This window comes from Tympanuchus pallidicinctus, unplaced genomic scaffold, assembly GCF_026119805.1.
Source record: "Tympanuchus pallidicinctus isolate F22 unplaced genomic scaffold, pur_lepc_1.0 scaffold6, whole genome shotgun sequence".
Taxonomy (NCBI): domain Eukaryota; kingdom Metazoa; phylum Chordata; class Aves; order Galliformes; family Phasianidae; genus Tympanuchus; species Tympanuchus pallidicinctus.
In genome coordinates this window covers 30,989,766-31,011,787 of record NW_026294780.1, presented here as the reverse complement: position 1 = coordinate 31,011,787, position 22,022 = coordinate 30,989,766, and the positions used below count along the sequence as shown (strand labels likewise).

Genomic DNA, 22,022 nt, shown 5'->3' with positions numbered 1-22,022 from the left:
TTAAAAGCATAACTTTGAATATCAAACTATACTCACGGTTACTGGCTAAATAAAAAATTAATTTCTTCTCTTTAGCTTCAAGTTTCTCCTGCAAATTACATTAGTCCCCCTCAATTATATTTCTCCAATAACCACTCACCCTTCAGCACAAAGCCTCACAGACCTAACCCTGCTAGCAGACAGGATCTTCCCCCACATTCACTTTACTCCAGATCAAAAGACCATTAGACTGGCCACCACTTGAGTCACCCTGTTTGTATTTGAGGCTAACACTATCCTTATTAAAAGCTGTTCACCCATGCCTTTGCATCAGCAGGAAATAAGATTGAAGACAATATTTTAGGTTGTACCCATTTACTTCTTTAAAAAGAGTCTTAAGCACGGACAGCATTTCCTAAGTGCTCTCTTTAGCAATAATGCAGGCTGTGGTAAAATGAATGTCCACCTCATAATACCAACATGTAACTGTTAAGAGTAAGCTAGCAAAGATGCCTCAAATGAAAGATAAACAGAACAGTACTAAGCACACAGATTCTGACTACACCAAAATCATGGGAACTGTAACTAGGTTTAGAGCCAATGAAAAGTCAACTAACACAGCCTGCCTGACAGCACTGAATTTGGAAAACACAACATTTTGCAGCTCTACATTGCCAAAGTCAAACTGCTGCTGATGTCCAAGGGATCGCCTTTGAAAGTAGATTGGGAATGTCCACTTCATATTGCAATGTGGACATTCACATGCAAAACAGTATTTGACCATGTAGAAGGATTCACAGATATTTTGTTTCTTCACAGACCACAAAATTTAAGCGCCTCTGAACCAAATTATGCATTGTCAGATTTATCAGTAAGTCGCTTAGCATTTCAAGTCAGAACAGAGATTCCATTGATCTCATAAGTCTCACATCAAGCAGTTACCTCTATCATTTAAATAACTGGCACCAGGTAGCTCAGCCAACAAATACACCCTTTATGAAATTTTTATTGGATTTTTTAGTTGCACACATACCATGTGTGAATTCAGGTTTTCTGCCTCTTTGATTAGATGTTGTTATTTTTCTCTCCTGAGGAGCGAAACAGAATATAGAAAAAAAACAGAAGCCACATGCAAAAACAGGTTGTAGAAATACTATCTTGAAAAATCTGCTTGGGTTTTATCATCAGCTTTGTTACTGATTCAAAACAAGTAATTGTATGATTAATAGGGAACCAAGCGTCTCAACAATTAGAAATGCAAGAGTTACAAACACAGAGTCCAAACATGCTTGCAGCTTAAATGTATGAACCCTGGACTTTTCCTATTTTTTCTATTTGTTATTGACATCCACATCAGCAGAGCAGCAGCATAAGTCTGTAGGACAGAACCTGTGTGCTTCCTGTATCTTAGTTTCAAATTCACAACTGAGGTGCAGAGGTGTGAGACATGACCACTGAGGCGTACTTTACAGAGTAGAACAGAGATTGCCACGGTTTCAGAAATGTTTTAGACACAATCTGATGGAGATGTTGGGATAGTTTATAAATACTCACCAGAGACTCACTTGCACACTGGAACACGTAGCAAACATACTGGCTTAAAGCAGGTTCAACAGATTCCCGGCAAATGAAGCCAAAGTGATCAACGTGTTTTATACCCTAAAAAAGAGGTTTTTTTAATGAAAAAATATTGCGTTTAAAATAGTTTAAAAATCAGCATTAGTGAACTACTTTAGAAACATGTTTAGTTTTCAAAGTGAAACCAAAACTAGTCACCGGACTCCAATACTAATCAACACAAAAATTTGAGAAACTATAAATACATCCTTCTAATGATCTATCGTACAAATTCAATAGTTAATTTTTATTTATTTTTTCTTTTTTGGATTAAGAAATTACATAAAGCTGTAGTTACAAAACAATAGATCTGGACCTGAATGTATTCTCCTTGAGGAGAACAGATATTCAGGGAAGACAACAAAGCAGTTCAAGGCTGTAGAGAACAGCAGGACAAGGGGAAGTTGTTTTAAGTTGAGGGAGGAAAGATTTAGGTTGGATATCAGGAGGAAGTTCTTTACTGTGAGAGTGCTGAGGTGCTGGAACAGGCTGTCTAGAGAGACTGTGGATGCCCCATCCCTGGAGGTGTCCAAGGCCAAGTTGGATGGGGCCCTGGGCAGGCTGGTCTAGTATTAAATGTGGGGTGTTGGAGATCACGATCCTTGAGGTCCCTTCCAACTCAGGCCATTCTGTGATTTTGTGAGATTCTGTGTTTGGAACAGTCCCTACAGTGAAGGCTGCATGCACTAAGCCCACACTAGAACATGGGACTGGAGTAGCATCAAAGTAGCAACAGATCTTCTCTTTCCTGTAAATAAAGACTGAACAACACAAAAAGGAACAGGAAATGAGCAAAGGCATGTAGAATTCCAACTGGATTCTTAAATAAATTATGTTTTTAGACTGTTACATACTAGAAGTTTCATGAATTCCTACGCATTACTACTGATGTTTTATTTCAAGATACTATTCTAACTGCTTGAGAGGGAACGCTGCCTTGCTAAAAACAGCACAGAGAAGATCAAAGACAGCTGCTTCCTAAGAAGCACGATATTCACAGTCTCAATTCATGGAACATGACTCATTATTGTTAAAGCTCTTGCCAATGTTTTTATCATCTAAGTATGGTAATAGCAGATTCTCTCCAGAAGAAAGCTTAATCTCTCAAGTTCAAATACATCAGAAAGCACAACTTGGTTGCTTGGATCCATCTCCAAAGAAAACACCTAAGTCATAGAAGAGGGGAGGAGGCCAAACAACTTGTCTGTCCCTACAGAGAACACTCCAGACAAAACTGGTAACACACTACGTGACAGACTGAACATATTGTTGCTAATCCCAGCAGATTTTAAAACTAAAAACAAAATTCCAGAGGTTACATTTGTGCCACTGAAGAGAAACTTAAGTGCAGAGACTTTCTAAGAGGGTATAACTTCCATTATTTTACCACAGTCCACACCAATTCTGACTTAACTGAATCCATTTTCAAATAACACACGATATCTACAGAAGAATAATTAAAAAAAAAAAAAACAGATGGATACACACTTTTTAATTGATATAACAGCAAAGGGTTGCTTTGTATTGCAAGGAAGTTGTGTTTACTTGAAGTGTATCAGAAAGATGCCAGTTCCCTCATTGCTGACCATGCCTGGACAAGCCTACTGCTGTCAGATTTGTCAGGCTCTGCAAGAGAACATGCGTGGGGGAGAAGGACATGACACTTGCACCAAAGCATAAACAGTACAATATGTCCCTCCACCACTTTTCTTCAAGAATAGTCTGACTCAGAATGCCAAATCACACACACCTTTCTCGTTTTTCTCAGTTCTCTCAAGATCAGGAAAGCTGAAACAAGGAAACTTCTTCAACTGACTGACAGTGCACACACAGGGATCTCCTGTCCGTTTTATCTGCTGATTTGACAATTATGAAAAGTGCAGATAATGAACTAAACGTAGCCAATCAACCATACTCAAACTATAGAATAAAACAGCTTTATTACACCAGACTAAGAGAATCCAGAATGCAAGCTGAAAAGAACATCTTTTTCATTGTTTTCAAAGCTCGGAGAACAAACATTAATAAGCTGCAGTCTCACATCACATAGTAAATCACTTCCCTATAAATCCACAACAGAGAAGCCCTGTGGCTAGCAGAGTTCTTGAAAGAAATACTGATTATCTTTATGCAAGCAAACCCTTACTTGGACAACTTACATATTTCATATCTACTGAACATAAGGAAAAAAAAAAACAAACAACTGGCTTCTCTGAAGTATTTTTTGCATTAATTGAGAAACCCATAGTATTACCAGTCCGTAAGTTATTCAGGCACACAAAACGACAAAAACATTTCTCCAAATGACAGCAAAATCCTCCACTTCCAAAACCCAATATGCAGCATTACCTGACATTATTGACCATATATAATTATTTTACTGAAGGAAAAGCAAGATGTCAGAGGTCTACAGTGGTCTTGCTTGTCTCCACCATAGAATCATTAAATTTGGAAAAGACCACCAAGATCTAATCCAACCATCAATCCATCAACCACCACATCCACTAACCATGCCCCTCAGTTTGAAATATGATTCTTTGAAGTCAGCAGAACAAAAGTTGTCCATGTCTAAAACAGTTCTGTTTGCCCATTTTAGGTATGTACATACAACACCAGAATCCAGTACATAATAACCATCACTTTTATTCAGCTCAGTACACCACTCAGTTTGGCAATCAGATGGAAGAAAGAGTCAAACCATCTACCAACTCTGCTTTCTGTAACACTGCTTTAAGAATATTTTATCTATATTTACTGTACAGTTATTAATAAATAACTGCCTGATTATATTGTTCCACTCTATATTTGCACATGCATTTTTCCACTACTAGCTGTAGACAGACTCCACCACCTAAAAGCCTTGACCTCTGGGCAGTCTAATGCCCCTTTGATTTTCAAGAAGTGAAAAGTTCTTAATTCATATGAACACTAGTAGCACAGCCATACAAGAGCAGATTTCTAATTAGCATTAAAATGAGGGGTGCAATGCAGGCCTAGAGTATGCCAGAAAGCATACTTCAAACTAGAATAACAGCGTTTAAGGTGGCCTGAAATAATGCACGTGCATGGGAGAAGGTAATTTAAAAAAAGGCTTCAAAACACAAAGCATCACAAGTAACAGCTGTTGAACAACAGCAAGATAGGACAACAAATCCCTCAGTCTCCATGATCCACTTTTCATAAGACACATTTACAAGCTGGAGAAAGCTAGGTTCACCTATTACCATATTCTCTAGAAGAAATGATGCAGGTAATCTGTTTTTCTGAAAGGCTGATCTGATGTGCTTCTCCCTTCACTCCAGAGGCTTTCAGGAGATCAGCTACTCAGAAACAGAACTCTCAGAGCATCGTGAATGGATATTAAGCTGCTTCCAAAATTAAATCCAATGTTCTTCCAAAGCAGAACAGTTTATACTTGGCTTTCTGACCAGTGATGAAAGTTACCACTACTGCAGCTCATGCTGATTATTCTGTGTTCATCATTTCTGTATTTAAGCTCTTTGGGAATGACGGTGTTGTCGGGTTGTTTTTTTTTTTTTTTTGCAGAATCTACTCATTGCTGCTACCAGACAAGTATAGTCCCTGACTTAAATAACAGCTCTCAGTACTGTAAAGGAAAATCACTACTTCGTCTGCTGCAACTGTTTATGAAGCAATCGCAATTTAATACCCAGCCATTGCAGCTGGATATATTCTTCCCCAAAGAAGTCAATGACATTTTCCAGTCAACTTTGTGCAGAGTCAATATACACATTCATCACAACCTCTCAAAATCTAATTTAGACAGATGGGATAAACTTTTTAAAAGTGGCCTTTGAGACTGAATAAAGGAGAACAGCACAGAATTCTGAAGGAAAAAAAAACAACTTATTTTTTCAGTTTTCTGTAAGCTAGTAAGGCAACCAAGCTAAGAACAGATCAATTCTTTTTCACAGAATGGCCTGGGCTGAAAAGGACCACAATGATCATCTCGTTTCAACCCCCCTGCTATGTGCAGGCCTGTCAACCACTAGAACAGGCTGCCCAGAGCCATATCCAGCCTGGCCTTGAATGCCTCCAGGGATGGGGCATCCACAGCCTCATTGGACAACCTGTTCCAGTGCATCACCACCCTGTGTGAAAAACTTCCTCCTAATAACCCCAACCCTAAACCTCCCATCACAGTTTAAAAACATTCGCCCTTTTTTTCTAATAACCTATACGTTGCTTCCCATTAAAGCTTACCTGAGAACATGAAGAGATATCTTTAAAATTCTTTTCAAGCACAACTGATTTGGTGTCTGGACTGATGAGGTTAACTTCAAATCTTCCAACCTTGGAAAAAAAACAAACAAAAAACAAACAAAAAAAACAGAAAGAACAAGAAAGTCTAGTTTATGACTGCCTTGGAGGCACAGTGCTAATAGCAAGAAAAATGTCAAAAATCTACCTCTTTCCATTTCACACAGCACCTTCAGCATACTGGCTCACTCAGTAGGAGTAACGTTGCCATAATTAAGTCTATATTGGCTAATAGTATTTCAGCAAGAACAAAACACTCCATTCAATAGAAAAAAGATTTAGAAAGAAGATAGCTGTGGAGAGTGGACTTTTTCATTTTGAGTTATTTTGGTCAAAAGATCACATATTTGGCAGATTATTAAGATCTTTGATACAATGTGGCTAAATGATAAGATCCAGTAAAGAAAACAGCAGAACTACACAATCTGTGGATGGTTTGATTTAAAAAGGAAAATAAAAAATCGTAAGCTAGAACCTCAAAACCACCAGCACCACAACAGTTCCACAGATCAACTGAGATACTATGCTAACCTTAGTGATTCTTTCAGGTTTTATACTAATTATGAATTAAAAAGTAGAGGTTCCGCAGCCAATTATCTTTCAGTTTTCCCAAACCACTCCTCAAGCATACAGAACTTTCTCCATAGAGCTTAGGGGATTTTGCAACTAAATCCTTTTCATTACTAGTGATAGTCATGGACCAAAGGGCAATACATTCTCACTTCAGTTAGCACTTACCTGAGAGAATAAAGGCAAGAATGATCTTAAATGCAAACAGAAAGACAAAAAAAACAAGCATGTAGCTCCCTGTTATTTTAAGGCTCAAAATTTATTTGCTTTCATTTTATGGCTCACCTCCCTTAAGTATCCTTCTATTTTCTCTATACAAGCACAGAAGATGTCAAACATACTTCAGGCAACAGAAGAAAGGATGTGAGGCTGTATGGGAACTGCTGGGTCATGGCCTGAACCTCTGATTGATCACGTAAGGCGAGAAATGAGTCAGCCACAGGAGCACAGGTGAAGGCAATTCACCTGTGTTGCTGGAAGAGGTGGAGCCTGGATCCACATCTCCTAGACCTACTTAAGAGCTGTCTACCAGTGGGAAAGGATCTCTTCTGGAGATCTGCTCTGCTGGAATTTTGTAAGTGAGCCCAGGATATGGGTAAGCATCCTATCTTTTCTGCTTTGGTGTAATAGCTATGGAGACAAGCTCTCTGATATACCTCATAGCTATAACATCCGTACATTCATTGGTTGTACAAAGGCTGGAAACAAGAAGGCCTCAGTGCAAGTAGAAATATTACTTATCTGGGAAAGACAAGTTTAACATCAGCACAATTTATCATAAAGGAGCTGGCTCAAGCATACGGCTGCAAATATAGGAGCTTCTTTTTAATTGAACAGTGACAACAAAACAGGATATATTTATAATGAAATTGTCACGGATTATCTTTTTGAATAAAATACTTTTTTTTTTCAACTGAGCCCCAGATCTCACCAGCATCTCATCAAATCTCAACCAGAATTACATATGAAATACTCAAATCTGTCCTCAGAAACTCAGCTTTTGTTGAGCACAGATAGTTTCTTTTTCTTTAAGAATCTATCTGGGCTCGTGAATAGTGCTGACTGCCTTTTGGAATAAAAGCAAACCCAGTTGCTTTTATTCCAATTATTTATGAATAAATATTTCTGAGAAATCATGAAACCACACCGGACACATACTAATCTTACAAGACTTGTCTCAGCTTCACACTGGACAAGTGACAAACTCCTAGGACACACCTGAAATAACATTGTCCTGTTCTTCTCAGAATCAGAAGGCTGAACATGACTGGGTGCACTTGCATGTCTTCTGCGTGGCTTCAGGTTTGCATCATGAACCCTTCTTTGCATAACTGCAGTGACACTGCTGCACCGGGAACGAAATTCCTGCTGCTCATCAAAGCCAGAGTCCTCCAAAATTCGCTCTGGAAAGGAGCTACGAGTGCTGGCCAGGTTGGTCAAATTGTTCTGGCTGCCAATTGTAAACATCACAGCATGCCCTGTGGGGGTATTTGGACTTTCCAGCTCCTCAAATGGACTATCCAATGGAGAAGCTGGTGCATTTCCTTCACACAGAGCTAAGTCCAAATTTGACTCGTTATTCCGCTGTTCATTGAGTAGTTTCAGGCGCTGACGCTCATGAAGGCTGAATTTCTCAATGCAATCATCAATTAATGATGAGGGAGCTTTCTTGTGAGCCACTGTAACCTTCCCACAGTACAAGACCTCAAATTTCTGAGAGTTATAGAAAGCATCTTCGCTATCCTTACTTGGTTTGGCATCTTCTTTCAATGCTGCTTTGGAGACTTGTCTTATGCTGCTGATGACATCAGGAACCTAAAGGACAGTTTAAAAGGTCTCTTTAGCAGGCACAAAAGAGAGCACAGATAAAGAAAAAATGGCTGTTACTGTAAATATTCCCATGAGTTATTCAAGAGAGTGCCCCTACTACTTGGCTGTCAAAATAAAAGCAAATTCAAAATTCTGTACAGACTATTTCTGAAGCGGAGCAAATAATTTCTAATATTTTTCACAGGAATCTGTTTCAGAATATAAGGTTTTAAACTACCAAATCAATGAGCTTAAAGTCTACTGACAGATGTCTGCATCTACTTCTTTTTTCCTTTTACTAATACTGCCTTCTCTGTTCTGCAGCCTTATGAGAGCATTAATGTTTCACTTTCCTGCTGTCTCAGTCATCACAGAACACTTACATCTCTCTTCTCCTCCACTGTTTTTGCCTACAGGTTCCTACTATATCCGTATAAGGCCAAACTGCATATCACTATAGCAGAAGTTCTTAATTTCAGCCCTGTATCACCCAGCCTTTTAAGTTCTACCTCCATCATCCCAGTCACCTTAAAGAACATCTGCCTTCAGTATCAGCATACTTAATGTACAAGATCCCCCTCCCCTTTTTTTTTTTTTTTTTGGCCTTCACTGAAAAACAACCAAGATTCATGTAAGTCTACCGACAGCTCATCAAGTGATTTTACTTCTTTCAACAGTATCCACCTCTGGATAAACCCAGCCTCTTTGTCAGCAGCTCTCATCTTTTCCAGAAGGATAACAAATGGCACATATATTTGGAAGGATGTGAGTTACAATGAGATGCAGGGAGGCTATCTGTAATACTTTCCTTGCAAGAGACATCAATTCTCTGTGGTTACCTATCCAATGCAATCAATCAGTAGTGAATGTTGTATTTCATATAGCTTCTTAGTACTTGTATAACTTTTTTTTTTTTTTTTTTTTCCAAAAGAAATAAAGAAAAATAAAAAGAGAAAATGTAATTCTGAAACCACAACTTAGAAAATAAACTTTGCTTCCTACAGGGTTGCTTTATTCCAGTCATGATGCAATCTGAAACATGCTAATTAGGCAGTGATCTTGTACGCCAACACTTTTGCAACTCATGGTGGAAAATTACTTGGTCTCAATCACCATCTCCCATTACACACCCCTCCTCCATTGGGCATTCAAACGTGAATCTCCTTCCACTTCATTTGTTGCAAAATTATTCCAATTACTCTATGATCTACTGACCTTTAGCTTTTGTCCTTACAGACATCATCATCATCTTGGTTTTCAATGAGGCCAAAAGTTAGTCTTGATACAGTGCAGACAGTAGGCTGTATTTAATCTTTATTCATTCTCACTGGCAGACTGCTTTACCATTGCCCATTGTGCACTAGCCTGCAATCTATGTCAGTTCAGCTGGAGGCAGACATCTCTCAAAGCATCCATGCTGATTCATCTTCCAAGAGACAGTTTTTCTCTTTTTTTGACTTTTTTTCTTTTTGCAAGAAGCCCTAGTCACCATCACAATTACACCAAAGTTGTGTAACTTTTTTTGGATTTGAATATTAGCTCATTAGTAGTTCACATTGAAATTGCACAGCAAAGTTAGACAAATGAGTAAGCCGAATGGAGATTAAAAATAGTGAATTAATGGGACAAATCTCCTTAAATATTTTTAGAAGTCAGTTTAGTAGCATTAAGAATAACTAGGCTAGGGAAACATACAAAATCATAGAATCATAGAATCGCAAGGTTGGAAAAAACCTGCAAGATCATCTAGTCCACCCACCCTCCCATTCCCAGTACCACAAGCTACTAAACCGTATCTCGTAGCTCCTCATCCAGGCGCCTCTTGAACACTGCCAGGGACGGTGACTCCACCCCGTCCCTGGGCAGCCATTCCAGTGCCTGACCATTCTCTGAGAGAAAAAGTTTCTCCTAATGTCCAACCTAAACCTCCTCTGGTACAACTTCTGGCCATTTCCTCGGGTCCTACTATTAGCCTGGGAGAAGAGGCCAGAACCTTTTTCATCACAACCTCCCTTCAGGAAGTTGTAGAATGCAATCAGGTCTCCCCTGAGCCTCCTCTTCTCCAGACTCAACAATCCCAGCTCCCTCAGCCGCTCCTCATAAGACTTGTGCTCCAGACCCCTCACCAGTTTCATTGCCCTTGTCTGGACACATTCCAGCGCCTCAATGTCTTTCCTTTGTGAGGGGCCCAAAACTGAACACAGTACTCAAGGTGCGGCCTCACCTGTGCTGAGTACAGGGCGATGATCACCTCCCTGCTCCTGCTGGCCACACTATTTCTAATGCAGGCCAGGATGCCGTTGGCCCTCTTGGCCACCTGGGCACACTGTCGGCTCATGTTCAGCCGAGCATCAACCAACACCCCCAGGTCCCTTTCCTCTTCACAGTCATCCAACTACTCATCACCAAGCCTGTAGCGCTGCATGGGGTTGTTGTGGCCAAAGTGCAGGACCCGACACTTGGCCTTGTTAAACCTCATCCCATTCACCTTGGCCCAGCGTTCCAGCTTATCTAGATCCCTCTGCAGGGCGTCCCTACTCTCAGGCAGATCGACACCACCTCCCAGCTTGGTGTCATTGGCAACCTTACTCAGGGTACACTCAATCCCTTCATCTAAGTCGTCAGTGAAGATATTAAACAGAATGGGCCCCAGCACCGAACCCTGGGGGACACCACTTGAAACAGGTCTCCAGCTAGACTTCACTCCATTGACCACCACCCGTTGAGCACAGCCATCCAGCCAGTTCCTTATCCAACCGAGGGTAAAACTGTCCAGGCCACAGGCAGCCAGTTTCTGCAGAAGGATACAGTGAGAGACCGTGTCAAAGGCTTTGCTGAAGTCTAGGTAGACTACATCAACAGCCTTTCCCTCATCTACCAGTCTGGCCACCCAGTCGTAGAAGGAGATGAGGTTGGTCAAACACGACCTGCCTTTCATGAACCCATGCTGGCTGGGCCTGATCCCATGGATGTGGTGCACGAGCCGTGAGATCTCTCCCAAGAGGATTTGTTCCATGACCTTCCCTGGCACTGACGTCAGGCTGACAGGCCTGTAGTTTCCTGGATCCTCCTTACAGCCCTTCTTGTAGATGGGAGTCACATCGGTAAGCCTCCAATTCTCTGGAACCTCTCCAGTCAACCAGGTGCTAAGCCAGCACCCCCGCCAACTCCCTCAGCACCCTAGGATGAAGCCCATCTGGTCCCAAAACTTACTGAAGTGTTTCAAACTTCTAATACTTTCCTACAGTGGTCTCATGAAATTAAGCAGCTAAAGGGGAGAAACGGAATGCTTATTATTTAAACAAATATGGACACTTCATATCTTCCTGGACATAAACGCTGGCAGTCAGTTACAGTAGAGCAAAAAAAGTTAAGCAATTTTTTTCATTCAGCTACACTGAAAGGAAATAAATGCTTAAAGTATTTAAACGAGCAATTTACCTTGTGTATTCTGAATTTTTATCACGAAACTTCAAAGAAAGTTACTTCAAGCAAGGAGACTGGCAAAGGAAGATAGGCAGTGTATTTGCAGAGGCATACTTTCAGCCCTAACAAATCCAGTGGAGAGAGTGCTGGAATTCTGTAAGGAGAATTAATTCTCTCATGTCTCATCACCCAATACTGCTAAGCAGAAAAGCAGATGACTACATTCCAAAGGGAGTCATAGAGGGCTTCTCAGGTGAAAAAGTATGAGCTGATAGTTCTATGGCACTTTTCTGGGACAGTTGCTGTCAAACCAGGAGGAACCGAAAGTGTAATACAGGACATGCCTATATTTATCACTCATTAAATTTCCTTAGATTTTTGATGAGAAGTGCACTGTCACATTATTACTGTAACACACATTTTTACAAAAGGTAGAAAGGATGACCCAGGGAACTACCATCCTGTCAGCCTCTCCTCGGAGCCAGGGAAGCATAAAACAGATCCTCCTGGAACCTATGCTAAGGTGTACAGAGGAGAAGGAGGTGATATGGGACATCCGCTATGGCTTCACCAAGGTCAAGTCCTGCCTGACCAACCTAGTTTTCTATGTAGTCAATATTGATGTAATTGCAGCAGTGGACAAGGGAAGAGCCAGAGATGGGAGCTCTCATGTCCCTGTTCATTGCGGAGAGGTTGGACCCTGTGGCCTTTAAAGCTCCCTTCTGACTCAAACCATTCTGATCCTGTAATGTCATTTACCTGGACTTCAGTAAGGCCTTTGATACAGTCCTCCATAACATTTTTCTCCCCAAATTGGAAAGACATGAATTTGATAGGTGGACTGTTCAGTGGATGAGGAACTGGTTGTGAGATCGTACTCAAAGAGTGGTGGTCAATGACTCAATGTCTGGATGGAGATCAGTGACAAGCAGTATCTTTAAGGGATCGCTGCTGAGATAGATGCTCATCGGTGACATCAACAGTGGGATTGAGTGCATCCTCACCAAGTTTGCAGGTGACACCAAGCTGCGTGGTACAGTCAACATTCTCAAAGGACAGGATGCCATTCAGAGAGACCTACATAGGCTCAAGCAGTGTGCCCAGGGGAATCTCTTGAGGCTCAACAAAGTCAAGGTCTTACACATGGCTTGTCTCCCACTACCAACACAAGGTGGAGGACAAAATAATTGAGGACAGCCACACAAAAAGGATGTGTGGGCTTCAGATGAGCTTTGCTCCCTTCCAGAATGCTGAGAGATGTACACATTTACCAGAGACAAAAGTGGTACTTCAACTTTAATACTCTTGAAATCGTGTTCATAGCTACTCCTTCTAAATCTCAGTAACTGTGTGGAATTATTGAGATGTTATCCAAGGCTAACAGTTGAGAGCAATTGTTCAGCAATGTGTAAGAGCCAAGAGAACTCAAGAACTCAAAAGAGCAGTGGTCTTTCTTCAGGGCCTATACCAAAAATCCTCAGCGCGAAGAGAATTGCCTCCAAAACTTAGTTTCACAAAAATAAAATGTCCAAAGGTGAGAGGAAAGTAAGAATAACTTTACAACAACTTTAACGAGACAATATTTCACTCTAAGGAAACATGATGCCTCTGATAAGTCTAATTAAGGAAAAAGCCTCTTGGGAATCTAAATCAGTTATCATGCATATTTGAATAGCCTAGCGTTGTATGAATCACTTTACCCAGTTAGATCTGATTCAGTGCGTTGATCCAATAAGGAACATCAGCTGTGCTCAAATCGGAATGGATCTCACTAGTCAAGTTCTGCACCATCTACAATAAGATTCAGCTCTGAACATAAGAAATAAAATGTGATAGGCATTACACTCTTTCCAGTGAACTGTAGGGCTTTGGTAAGCTGAAACTAAAAAAAAAGCAACAACTTCAGCCACATGGACCTCCAAGCTATTCCATTTGCACTTGGCAACCCACAATTTTGGTCATACAAACATTATGAACTACTGTGGTGCTTAACCTATTTGTCCAGCTAGTTAAGATTAATGCTGCAGCACTTAACCTTGGAGGGGAAAAAAAAAAAGAAAAAAAAAAAAGTATATGAATATATTCTAGATCTGCTGATTTCAGCTCTGCAGTTCAGAGTCTCCATCCAATCCTGTCCTTTGTGACTACATGTTCTTGTTTCAGCTGAGATACTTTCTTCCTAGTAGCTGATAACAGTGCTGTTTATTCGTTTTAAGATGAGACTAATGTTGATAATGCACCAGCATTTTTTATTGGTGCTAAGTGGTGCTTACATTAAGTCAAGCACTTTTCAGATCCTCAAAAGGAGATGGGGAGAAAGAACCAGGACAGCAGACCCAAAGTGGCCAAAGGAATATCTTACACCATATGGTGCTGTGCTGAACAATAAAACTGAGGGAGCTGATTCAGGGGGGGTTGCTGCTGCTCAGGGAATGGCTGGGCAATGGTTGGCTGGTGATGAGCAATTGCACTGCACATCATTTGCTTTGCATACTCTTTTATCATTACTATTTTACTGTCATTATTATTTTTATTATTTTATTACTATTATTTTCCCTCCCTTTTCTGTCCAAAAACTGTCTTCATAATCAACCCATGAGTTTTATCTTTTATTTTAATTCTCTCCCCCATCCCAATGGTGGGGAGTGAACATACAGCTGCATGAAGATGAGCAGGTTAAATCACACCACACCTGCAAGAGGGTTACATAAGAAGAACAAACACCTTCCTCATGTATAAACTGTACAAAGTACATACAAATACAGTAAGAGTAAGTTGTACTATACATCAGGAAGCATAACTGTGTTCAATACAGAAATGTACTTTCATGATGGGGAGGGACATCATTTAACCTGACAGCTCTAATGCAAGTTTCTTTCATCTGACTTAATTAACAACAAAGTCAGCAAAGGAAGACCACATGAAAATATTTAACATCAAACTGAAACTTTCTTAGAAATTCTTGTGTCACGCAATGAGATTTTTGCTTTAATAACATCCAGTTTTATCAACCTTGCTTTAGAAAGAACAAGAAACTTAACGATAAGGTGCTTACCACTTATAGCTAGAAGTTGTAAAATAGAGAGTACATCAAGTCTACTAAATCATGCATGCAGCAGTTCTCCTCCATGCTTTTTTTTTTGTCACAATTCCAGGCAGAGTATCTCCATGGAGATACCACACGCTTTCTTGAATAGCAGTGACAGAAGTCAGAGCGCTAAAAAAAATAAACATTCCTTGAATTTACAGCAGCCTCCACCAAACAAAGGTGGAGCTCACCTTTTTGCTGGAGAGTCATCATTCATTCAGACAGCAGTAATTAACACTCTCCATTTTAAGCAAAAGCAACATTTTAACTCTATGAATATCACAAAAAAAGCAAAATGCACTTGCTGGATAGTTTCACATCCAGAGCTACAGAGGATTTCATTATGCCACAACTTTTCTAGTTGTTTCTGATCTCTGCTAATTTCTGTCTGGAATTCAGGAACAAAGCAGAGCCTCTCTTCTTAGCACAAGGCTTAAAGCCATCAATATGAAGGACTAATCTGACAAATAAGTCTAATAACTCTGGCTGCCTAATGACAGCAGTTCTAGTAAGGAGATTACACACAGAGCCACTCTGCCTTTCTCACTCCACCGCCCGGTTCCCATTAGCATCAGATCTTACCAGCACACTTGGAAAGGAGAGAAGCAAATGCCCCACATGTAGTAATTACCTTACGGCATGGGCTCCAGCTCAGGAGCAGAGGCATGTTCAGGCAAAGCTGTCACCGAACCTTGGTGCAGAGAGCACAAACACTCAGCAGCAGATTCCTGCTATCAGTGAGAGTTGAGAAGATCTACACTCGGCAGGGGCTGGTGGTCATCTGGCAGCGCTGAGCACATCTACTGCTCAGCTTGCAGCCTGGCAGCGCAGCAGACGTTACGCTTCGGGGGCCAAGCGCTTCCTGGCTTGGGACTGGGAGCTGCCTCTATTTGAATAGCTGCAGTCCCACTGGTGATCTGTGCTTATTTGAAAACAAACAGAAAGCAGAGAGGAACAAAGAGAAGCAAAATGCTGTCCCAGAATTCCATACTCAATGTTTTGTTCATTATTCAAAGTTCAACATCCATTGACTAGAAACCACAAAAATGAGCAAATTTTTACAGGAATCAGACAGACATTACTCCCATTTCAGATAGGGTTAAGCTGCACAGCCACAAGATGGGAGAGCAGAAGCCAGCTGCTGCAGCAAAGCACAGGCTAAAACAAATAAGCCACGTATCATATCCTGCTGCGTATCGGGCATTCCACACTGAAGAAAGGTTCTTAATCTCACATAAAAACACACCCAAATGCCAGCTGAAGCCTATATATCAATAACTCTTCTCAACCCAGAAAGACAGGAAACAAACCGCTGTAACTGCTAGCTCCCCTGATACAAATGCTTTTAGACCCATCCAGGCAATACCGTACTGATCACACAGCCCTTCTGCACTCCTACCTCTGCTGCAGTCTGCTGCATCGCACACTGAGGACAATGCTGCTCAAGTGCTCGCTATTAAAAATGCATCTTTCTCATAAAGAGATAAAAAGACCAACTTCAGAGTGATTCAATGTAGGCAGTCACACAATCGATTTGTGGGCTTTATGTCAGATATTTAGAAACTGGAACAGAAGAATTTGTGTCCTTCAATTGATTTAGTACTAAAGGACTACCAACATCTTTAGTTTTACTGAAATGAGGATTTGCAATCAAGAGAAATGCTATTGCAAAGGAAAAGAATAACAGAACTGCTCAGCATTTCTGCAACCCATCTGCATTTAGTGTATGTACTTCAAAAAAAAAAAAAACAACCCCAAAAACCAGCTTACAGAACATCAAGTCACGCTCTCAGCAGCCAGCAATAAACTTCTTCCATCAAGTCTGGATCATTCTGCTGCAAGTCTGCGCTAACATAAAACAAAGCCAGTAGCAAGGAGAACAGAACATGGGCTCTGGCAAAGAAGGAGCCACCAAAAACAGCTTCTGAAGCTTCTAGCTGACACTCATTCTAGCAGCTGGTGCTTCCACACTTCTGCTGTTCATGCCAAAGCCTACGGCAAAACACAACGAATAAGCCAAAAAAACCCTTTCAGGATTACACTCAGTAAAGTTCTGCTTACAGGAGACACAGTTTACCTATTTGCCTGGTCTATTCTGTTTTCTAGGTCTCCGTTCAGAACCCAGTTAGGTTTGTTACTACACACTGGAACAGATTGCTCAAGGAGGTTGTAAATCCCCATCCCTGGAGGCATTCAAGGCCAGACTGGATGTGGCTCTGGGCAGCCTGGTCTAGTGGTTTGCAACCCTGCACGTAGCAAGGGGGTTGAAAATAGATGATCATTGTGGTCCTTTTCAACCCAGATCATTCTAAAGGATTACTATGAAGCAATGCACTTGTTTTACTCTGCTATTCAAACTTATGATACATTTTTAGGACACAACACATTCCTGCTGAAGGCAGACCTGAAGATCATTATACCAGTCTAAAAGGAGCGAGATATTTTGATAGGCAAGATAAAAATTAAATAGAAAAAAAAATCATTAGTCAAAATAAATCTTACTTGAGATCAACCCAAGAACTACTTGCCCTGTTTGGTCTCAGTGCATTCACCAGATAGAAAAGCCTACAAAAACTGCACAACTTTCACTTGGAGAACCTGCCATGTTACCTAATGCGCTGCTGGAAACTCACAGATCACCTAACGCATTCTGTGCACGACATGCACACAAGATGCTCTGTGCCAAGTATCCAAATTTAAATAAGCAGTATAATGATAGAAGGTGGATCAAGTTACTTAACAGGAAAGAATGTGTAAGAGGTACAAGATTGTTTGGATGCCTCAGTAGACAACGGATGCCTTTTTTTATGCTTCCATGCTCGCACTGCACCAAGCTATATCAAAGAACTGAATGGATGGCAGTGCAACAGGAACATTGTTTTCCGTGAGGAAGGTACATATGGTATTTTGCTCCTAAGTTTAAGCCAATCAAACTTCTGCTTTTCCACCTTTCAGAGACAGCTCACATACACACTGCTTGAATACTTTGCAATCCGCAGAAGTATCAGTACAGATAAACACAACTGTCTGAAGTTTTGCATGTTCTTCCTTAGAACATGTAAAACAGTAAGCCCCAATTAATCTACCAGTAACATACTGTAAGTGTACACAAGTATTCTCAGGCTTGTTTCCAAGTTCAGGATGTAGTCATAGAACCACTGTATGGGAACTGCTGGGTCATGGCCTGAACCTCTGATTAATCACCCAAGGCAAGCCATGAGTCAGCCACAGGAGTACAGGTGAAGGCAATTCACCTGTGCTGCCAGAAGGGGTGGAGCCTGGCTCCACCTCTCCTAGACCTATTTAAGAGCTGGCTACCAGTGGGAAAGGATCTCGTCTGGAGATCCGCTTTGCTGGAGTTTTGTAAGTGAGCCTAGGATACGGGTAAGCTTTCTATCTATTCTCTTTTTGTTATCATAACCTGCTTTGCCTAACTCTCTTGTTTATTTTGTAATGATAACATCTTAATATTCATTGATTATACAAATCACAGAATGGCCTGGGTTGAAAAGGACCACAGTGATCATCTAGTTTCAACCCCCCTGTTATGTGGGAGGGTCACCAACCTCTAGACCAGGTTGTCCTGAGCCACGTCCAGCCTGGCCTTGAGTGCCTTTTACAGCATGCTTGCAACATCCATTCATCTTGAACTTTCCCACTGCTTCATCCCATGTTTTCCTCAAGTATGAAAGCACAAATTCAGAAAAGAAATATGAAGTTCAAAACAGTGCTGTGAACTTCACTCGGCATTTCATTTTTTAGAAAGATTTACTAAAGACAATGTCGCTCTTTAGATCTCTGAAATTTTTTAACGCCCTATTATTAAAGGAGCTTACTGTGTAAGATGGTCGTGTGGACTTCTCAAGCAATTAACACATTCCCTACATTATCAGTGACATCAATGACAGAACTGAGTGCACCCTCAGCAAGTCTGTAATGACACCAAGCTGAGAGGTGCAGTTGACACGGTGGAAGGAAGAGATTCCATTCAGAGGGACCTCAATGGACTTCAAAGGTGGGCCTGGGTGAATCTAACGAGGTTCAGCACAAAGTGCAAGGTTTTGCACTTGGGCTGGAGGATTCCCAGGCATCCGTACAGACTAGAAGGAGCAGTCCTTGAGAGAAGGACCTGAGGGGGATCTTGATGGATGTAAAGCTTAACATGAGCCAGCAGTGTGCTCTTGCAGCTTGGAAAGCAAATGATATCCTGGGCTCCATCAGAAGAGGGGTGGCCAGCAGGGACAGGGAGGTGATTGTCCCCCTCTACTCTGCTCTTGTGAGGCCCCATCTGGAACAACGCATCCAGGTCTGGAGCTCCTAGTATAAGAAAGACAGAGAGCTGTTGGAGAGGGTCCAGAGGAGAGCCACAAAGATGATCAGGGGACTGGAGCACCTCCCCTACAAAGACAGGCTGAGGGAGCTGGGCTTGTTCAGCCTGGAGAAAAGAAGGCTGCAGGGTGACCTCATTGCAGTTTCTCAGTACCTAAAGGGAGCCTACAAACAGGAGGGGAATGAACTCTTTGAAAGGGTGGATAACAGCAGGACAAGGGGAAATGATTTTAAGTTGAGGGAGGAGGTTCTTTAGTATGAGAGTGATGAAGTGATGGAACAGGCTGCCCAGAAAGGTTGTGGATGCCCCATCCCTAGACGTGTACAAGGCCAGATTGGATGGGGCCCTGGGCAGCCTGGTCTAGTACTAAATAGGGATGTTGGTGGCCCTGTTTGTGGCAGGGGGTTGGAGATTCATGATCCTTGAGGTCCCTCCCAACCTGGACCATTCTGTGATTCATTTCCTTTTAAAAAAAAAAAAAAAAGCTCATTGAAGCATTTTGCCCATTTATGGCAAGTCCTCAAATGCAGATTGGAAGATAAGGAATTTCCTTCTAGCTTTAAGGTGCGAGTACTAAGACAAGTAAGTGCTCCATATATGATGTTTAAGCCAGATTTTTTTTTTAATTCAGTAAACTTAGACAAATTCTCAAGATTTTAACTTTAAAAACATGAACTCACATACTAAGAAATTAGCACACCCTGGTAAAGTGGCTTTTCCCTAATTGAGAGATCAAGGTTTTAGTGCTCCTCAACCACAACTCCTAAAACGACTATGAGCCCACATTTCATTGAAAACCACCTGCATCTGACCTCCATGGAGGCAACATGACATTTACAACTCATTTGTTAGAACAGCTGCTGCCCTTCTATCACTGAAGACGCCGTCGCTATGTGTTTATTAATTCATCGTGAACTCCAGGAGATGGAAAATGAGGGAATGAGGGAAAATGAGATTCCATTCTAAGAGAATTGGCTGTAACCCAGGGCATGATCAGGTACTGCAATAACTGCAACAAAACTCCTTAACAATGCTGGAAATTCCTTAATGACACAAAAACATAGAATCATTAAGGTTGGAAAAGACACCAAAGATCATCCAACCCAATCATCAGAAACCCAAGAGTTATGTCTTTTCCAACTTGATGTTTTCCCAGAAAGTTCTAACTGCAGTAATGAAAGTACAGTAAGATTACAAACTTTTACAAAAGTTTTTTTGAAACTTCTGAAGACTCCTTTGCTAGAAGGGGCATTCACTAAGAAACTGTGAAAGATAAACCAGTATTTATCAGCCAGTGTGCACATGGGAGAAAAAACATGGATTGTAACAGCTTTTCAGCAGCTTCTCTACTCCTGTCAAGTAATGTTCGTTACTTTTCTAGCAGTTTAGAAGCATCCACTTGTGCAAGTTCCAGCTGGCATGGAAATCTCACACCTTACAAGAGGAACTACTTTATCTTACAAGACTATAAAACACCTAAGCAAACAGCAATGCAATCATTTTTCCAGATAATGACCAGCAAATGACCCTACAATAAATACAAGGAATAAAAGAGCCTCAGGAAGCCCTGTTGATCCAGATGCTGAATTCTCAGCTGCTTGGAGCTGAAGGTACCTGGTGGAGCAGGAAGAACTCACTTAACCTGGTTTCCTCCAGCACCACTCCCCGAATCCAATTCTTGAATCACTGCTTTACCTGACTGGTGGGGATAGAAAAAGCACTAACACTATGCCCAAAGGCATAGCTAGCACGCCCCAAAACACCCAGCCCTACTCTCGCTGGGAGTCACGAGTCTAATCTTGTCAATCTCTAGCTGTTATAATACTATGATTTCATCAGAAGCTTATATTAGCTATGAAAAGAATACAGTTAGATAAGGTATTCAAAATTAAATCCCGACAGCTGAATGTACGAGAGTATCTCAGATTTAATAGCTGGAAGCACTATTTTATTTTTTTTATGCAGAGGAATTCCAAAATAGCTACAGAGTTGCCATCAATAGTAAAAAATAAAATAAAATAAAAAAATCAAAAGAGCACAGCTCATAGGACTCAGGGGTAATAGAAATGGAGATGATTTCCCAGAAAGCTCTGACGCCAGTCAAAGAAGTAAAAAAAAACAGTAAAGCAAGATTGCTGCACCAACAGTGATACACAAAATGAGCAATCTAAGGGGAAAAAGACCCAGGAGACTGCATCTGCATATATTCCCAGAAAGCTTATGAAACAGTTGTTTTGGTTTGGTTGTTATACTAAGCTCTGTAAAACTGTAGGCAAAGGGCATGAAGGCAGGCAGTTACCATATAAGGCAGAGAACACAATATGCAATCAATACAGAGAACCAAGACAGATGGAAGGGAGCTGAAAACATGCGGTGGGGCAGGAGGCTTTGTTTTTAAGCAAACATTTTACCTCAGGTAAAAGAACGTTTGCAATGCATCACTAATTGCTGCTGATAGATACTCCTTGTCTCAGTGCTCCCAACTAATCTTTGTTTTCTCACTTCAGTAGGCATGGCAGTTATTTCTAAGCTAGCAACTACCCGACAGCATAAACTGTAAGATAGTCCATCCACCAGCTCCTGGTAAGTGAAAGATTCAGGGAACCAGCAGCTGGGACTGGCTCCTGTCTATGCAGGTCAGACAAAGATGTCAGCTGGAACTAAACAGTGTTAAATTAAAACAGTGGAAATTTAGCTTAGATGTTAGGAGGGAAATTTTGACTCAGAGGGTGGTGAGGCCCTGGCACAGCTGCCCAGAAAAGCTGTGAATGTCACATCTCTGGAGGTGTTCAAGGCCAGGTTGGATGGGGCCCTGGACAACCTGAGCTGGTGGGTGGCAGCCCTGCCCATGGCAGGGGGGTTGGAACTGTGTGGGTTTTGAGGTCCCTTCTAGCTATGCAAGCTACTCTATGATTCTGTGAA

At 41.3% G+C, this 22,022-nt stretch overlaps 1 protein-coding gene and 1 long non-coding RNA gene across 2 annotated transcripts in view; both read right to left on the bottom strand.

Annotated features, from left to right (window-relative positions):
* Window positions 1–22,022, bottom strand: part of TBC1D4 (TBC1 domain family member 4) — a 103,007-nt gene that overhangs the window by 34,112 nt on the left and 46,873 nt on the right. Inside the window, exons 2-4 of the mRNA XM_052705557.1 lie at window positions 7,666–8,262; window positions 5,821–5,910; window positions 1,534–1,638 (exon numbers count right to left, since the gene is read on the bottom strand). Coding sequence (XP_052561517.1) covers window positions 1,534–1,638; window positions 5,821–5,910; window positions 7,666–8,262 — 792 coding nt within the window. The remainder of the gene's footprint in view (window positions 1–1,533; window positions 1,639–5,820; window positions 5,911–7,665; window positions 8,263–22,022) is intronic.
* LOC128092134 (uncharacterized) lies at window positions 11,855–18,777 on the bottom strand. Its single transcript, XR_008211650.1, has 3 exons — window positions 15,402–18,777; window positions 14,738–14,899; window positions 11,855–13,489 (listed from the first exon to the last, which is right to left on the bottom strand). It is a non-coding gene; the product is annotated as an uncharacterized LOC128092134 (long non-coding RNA).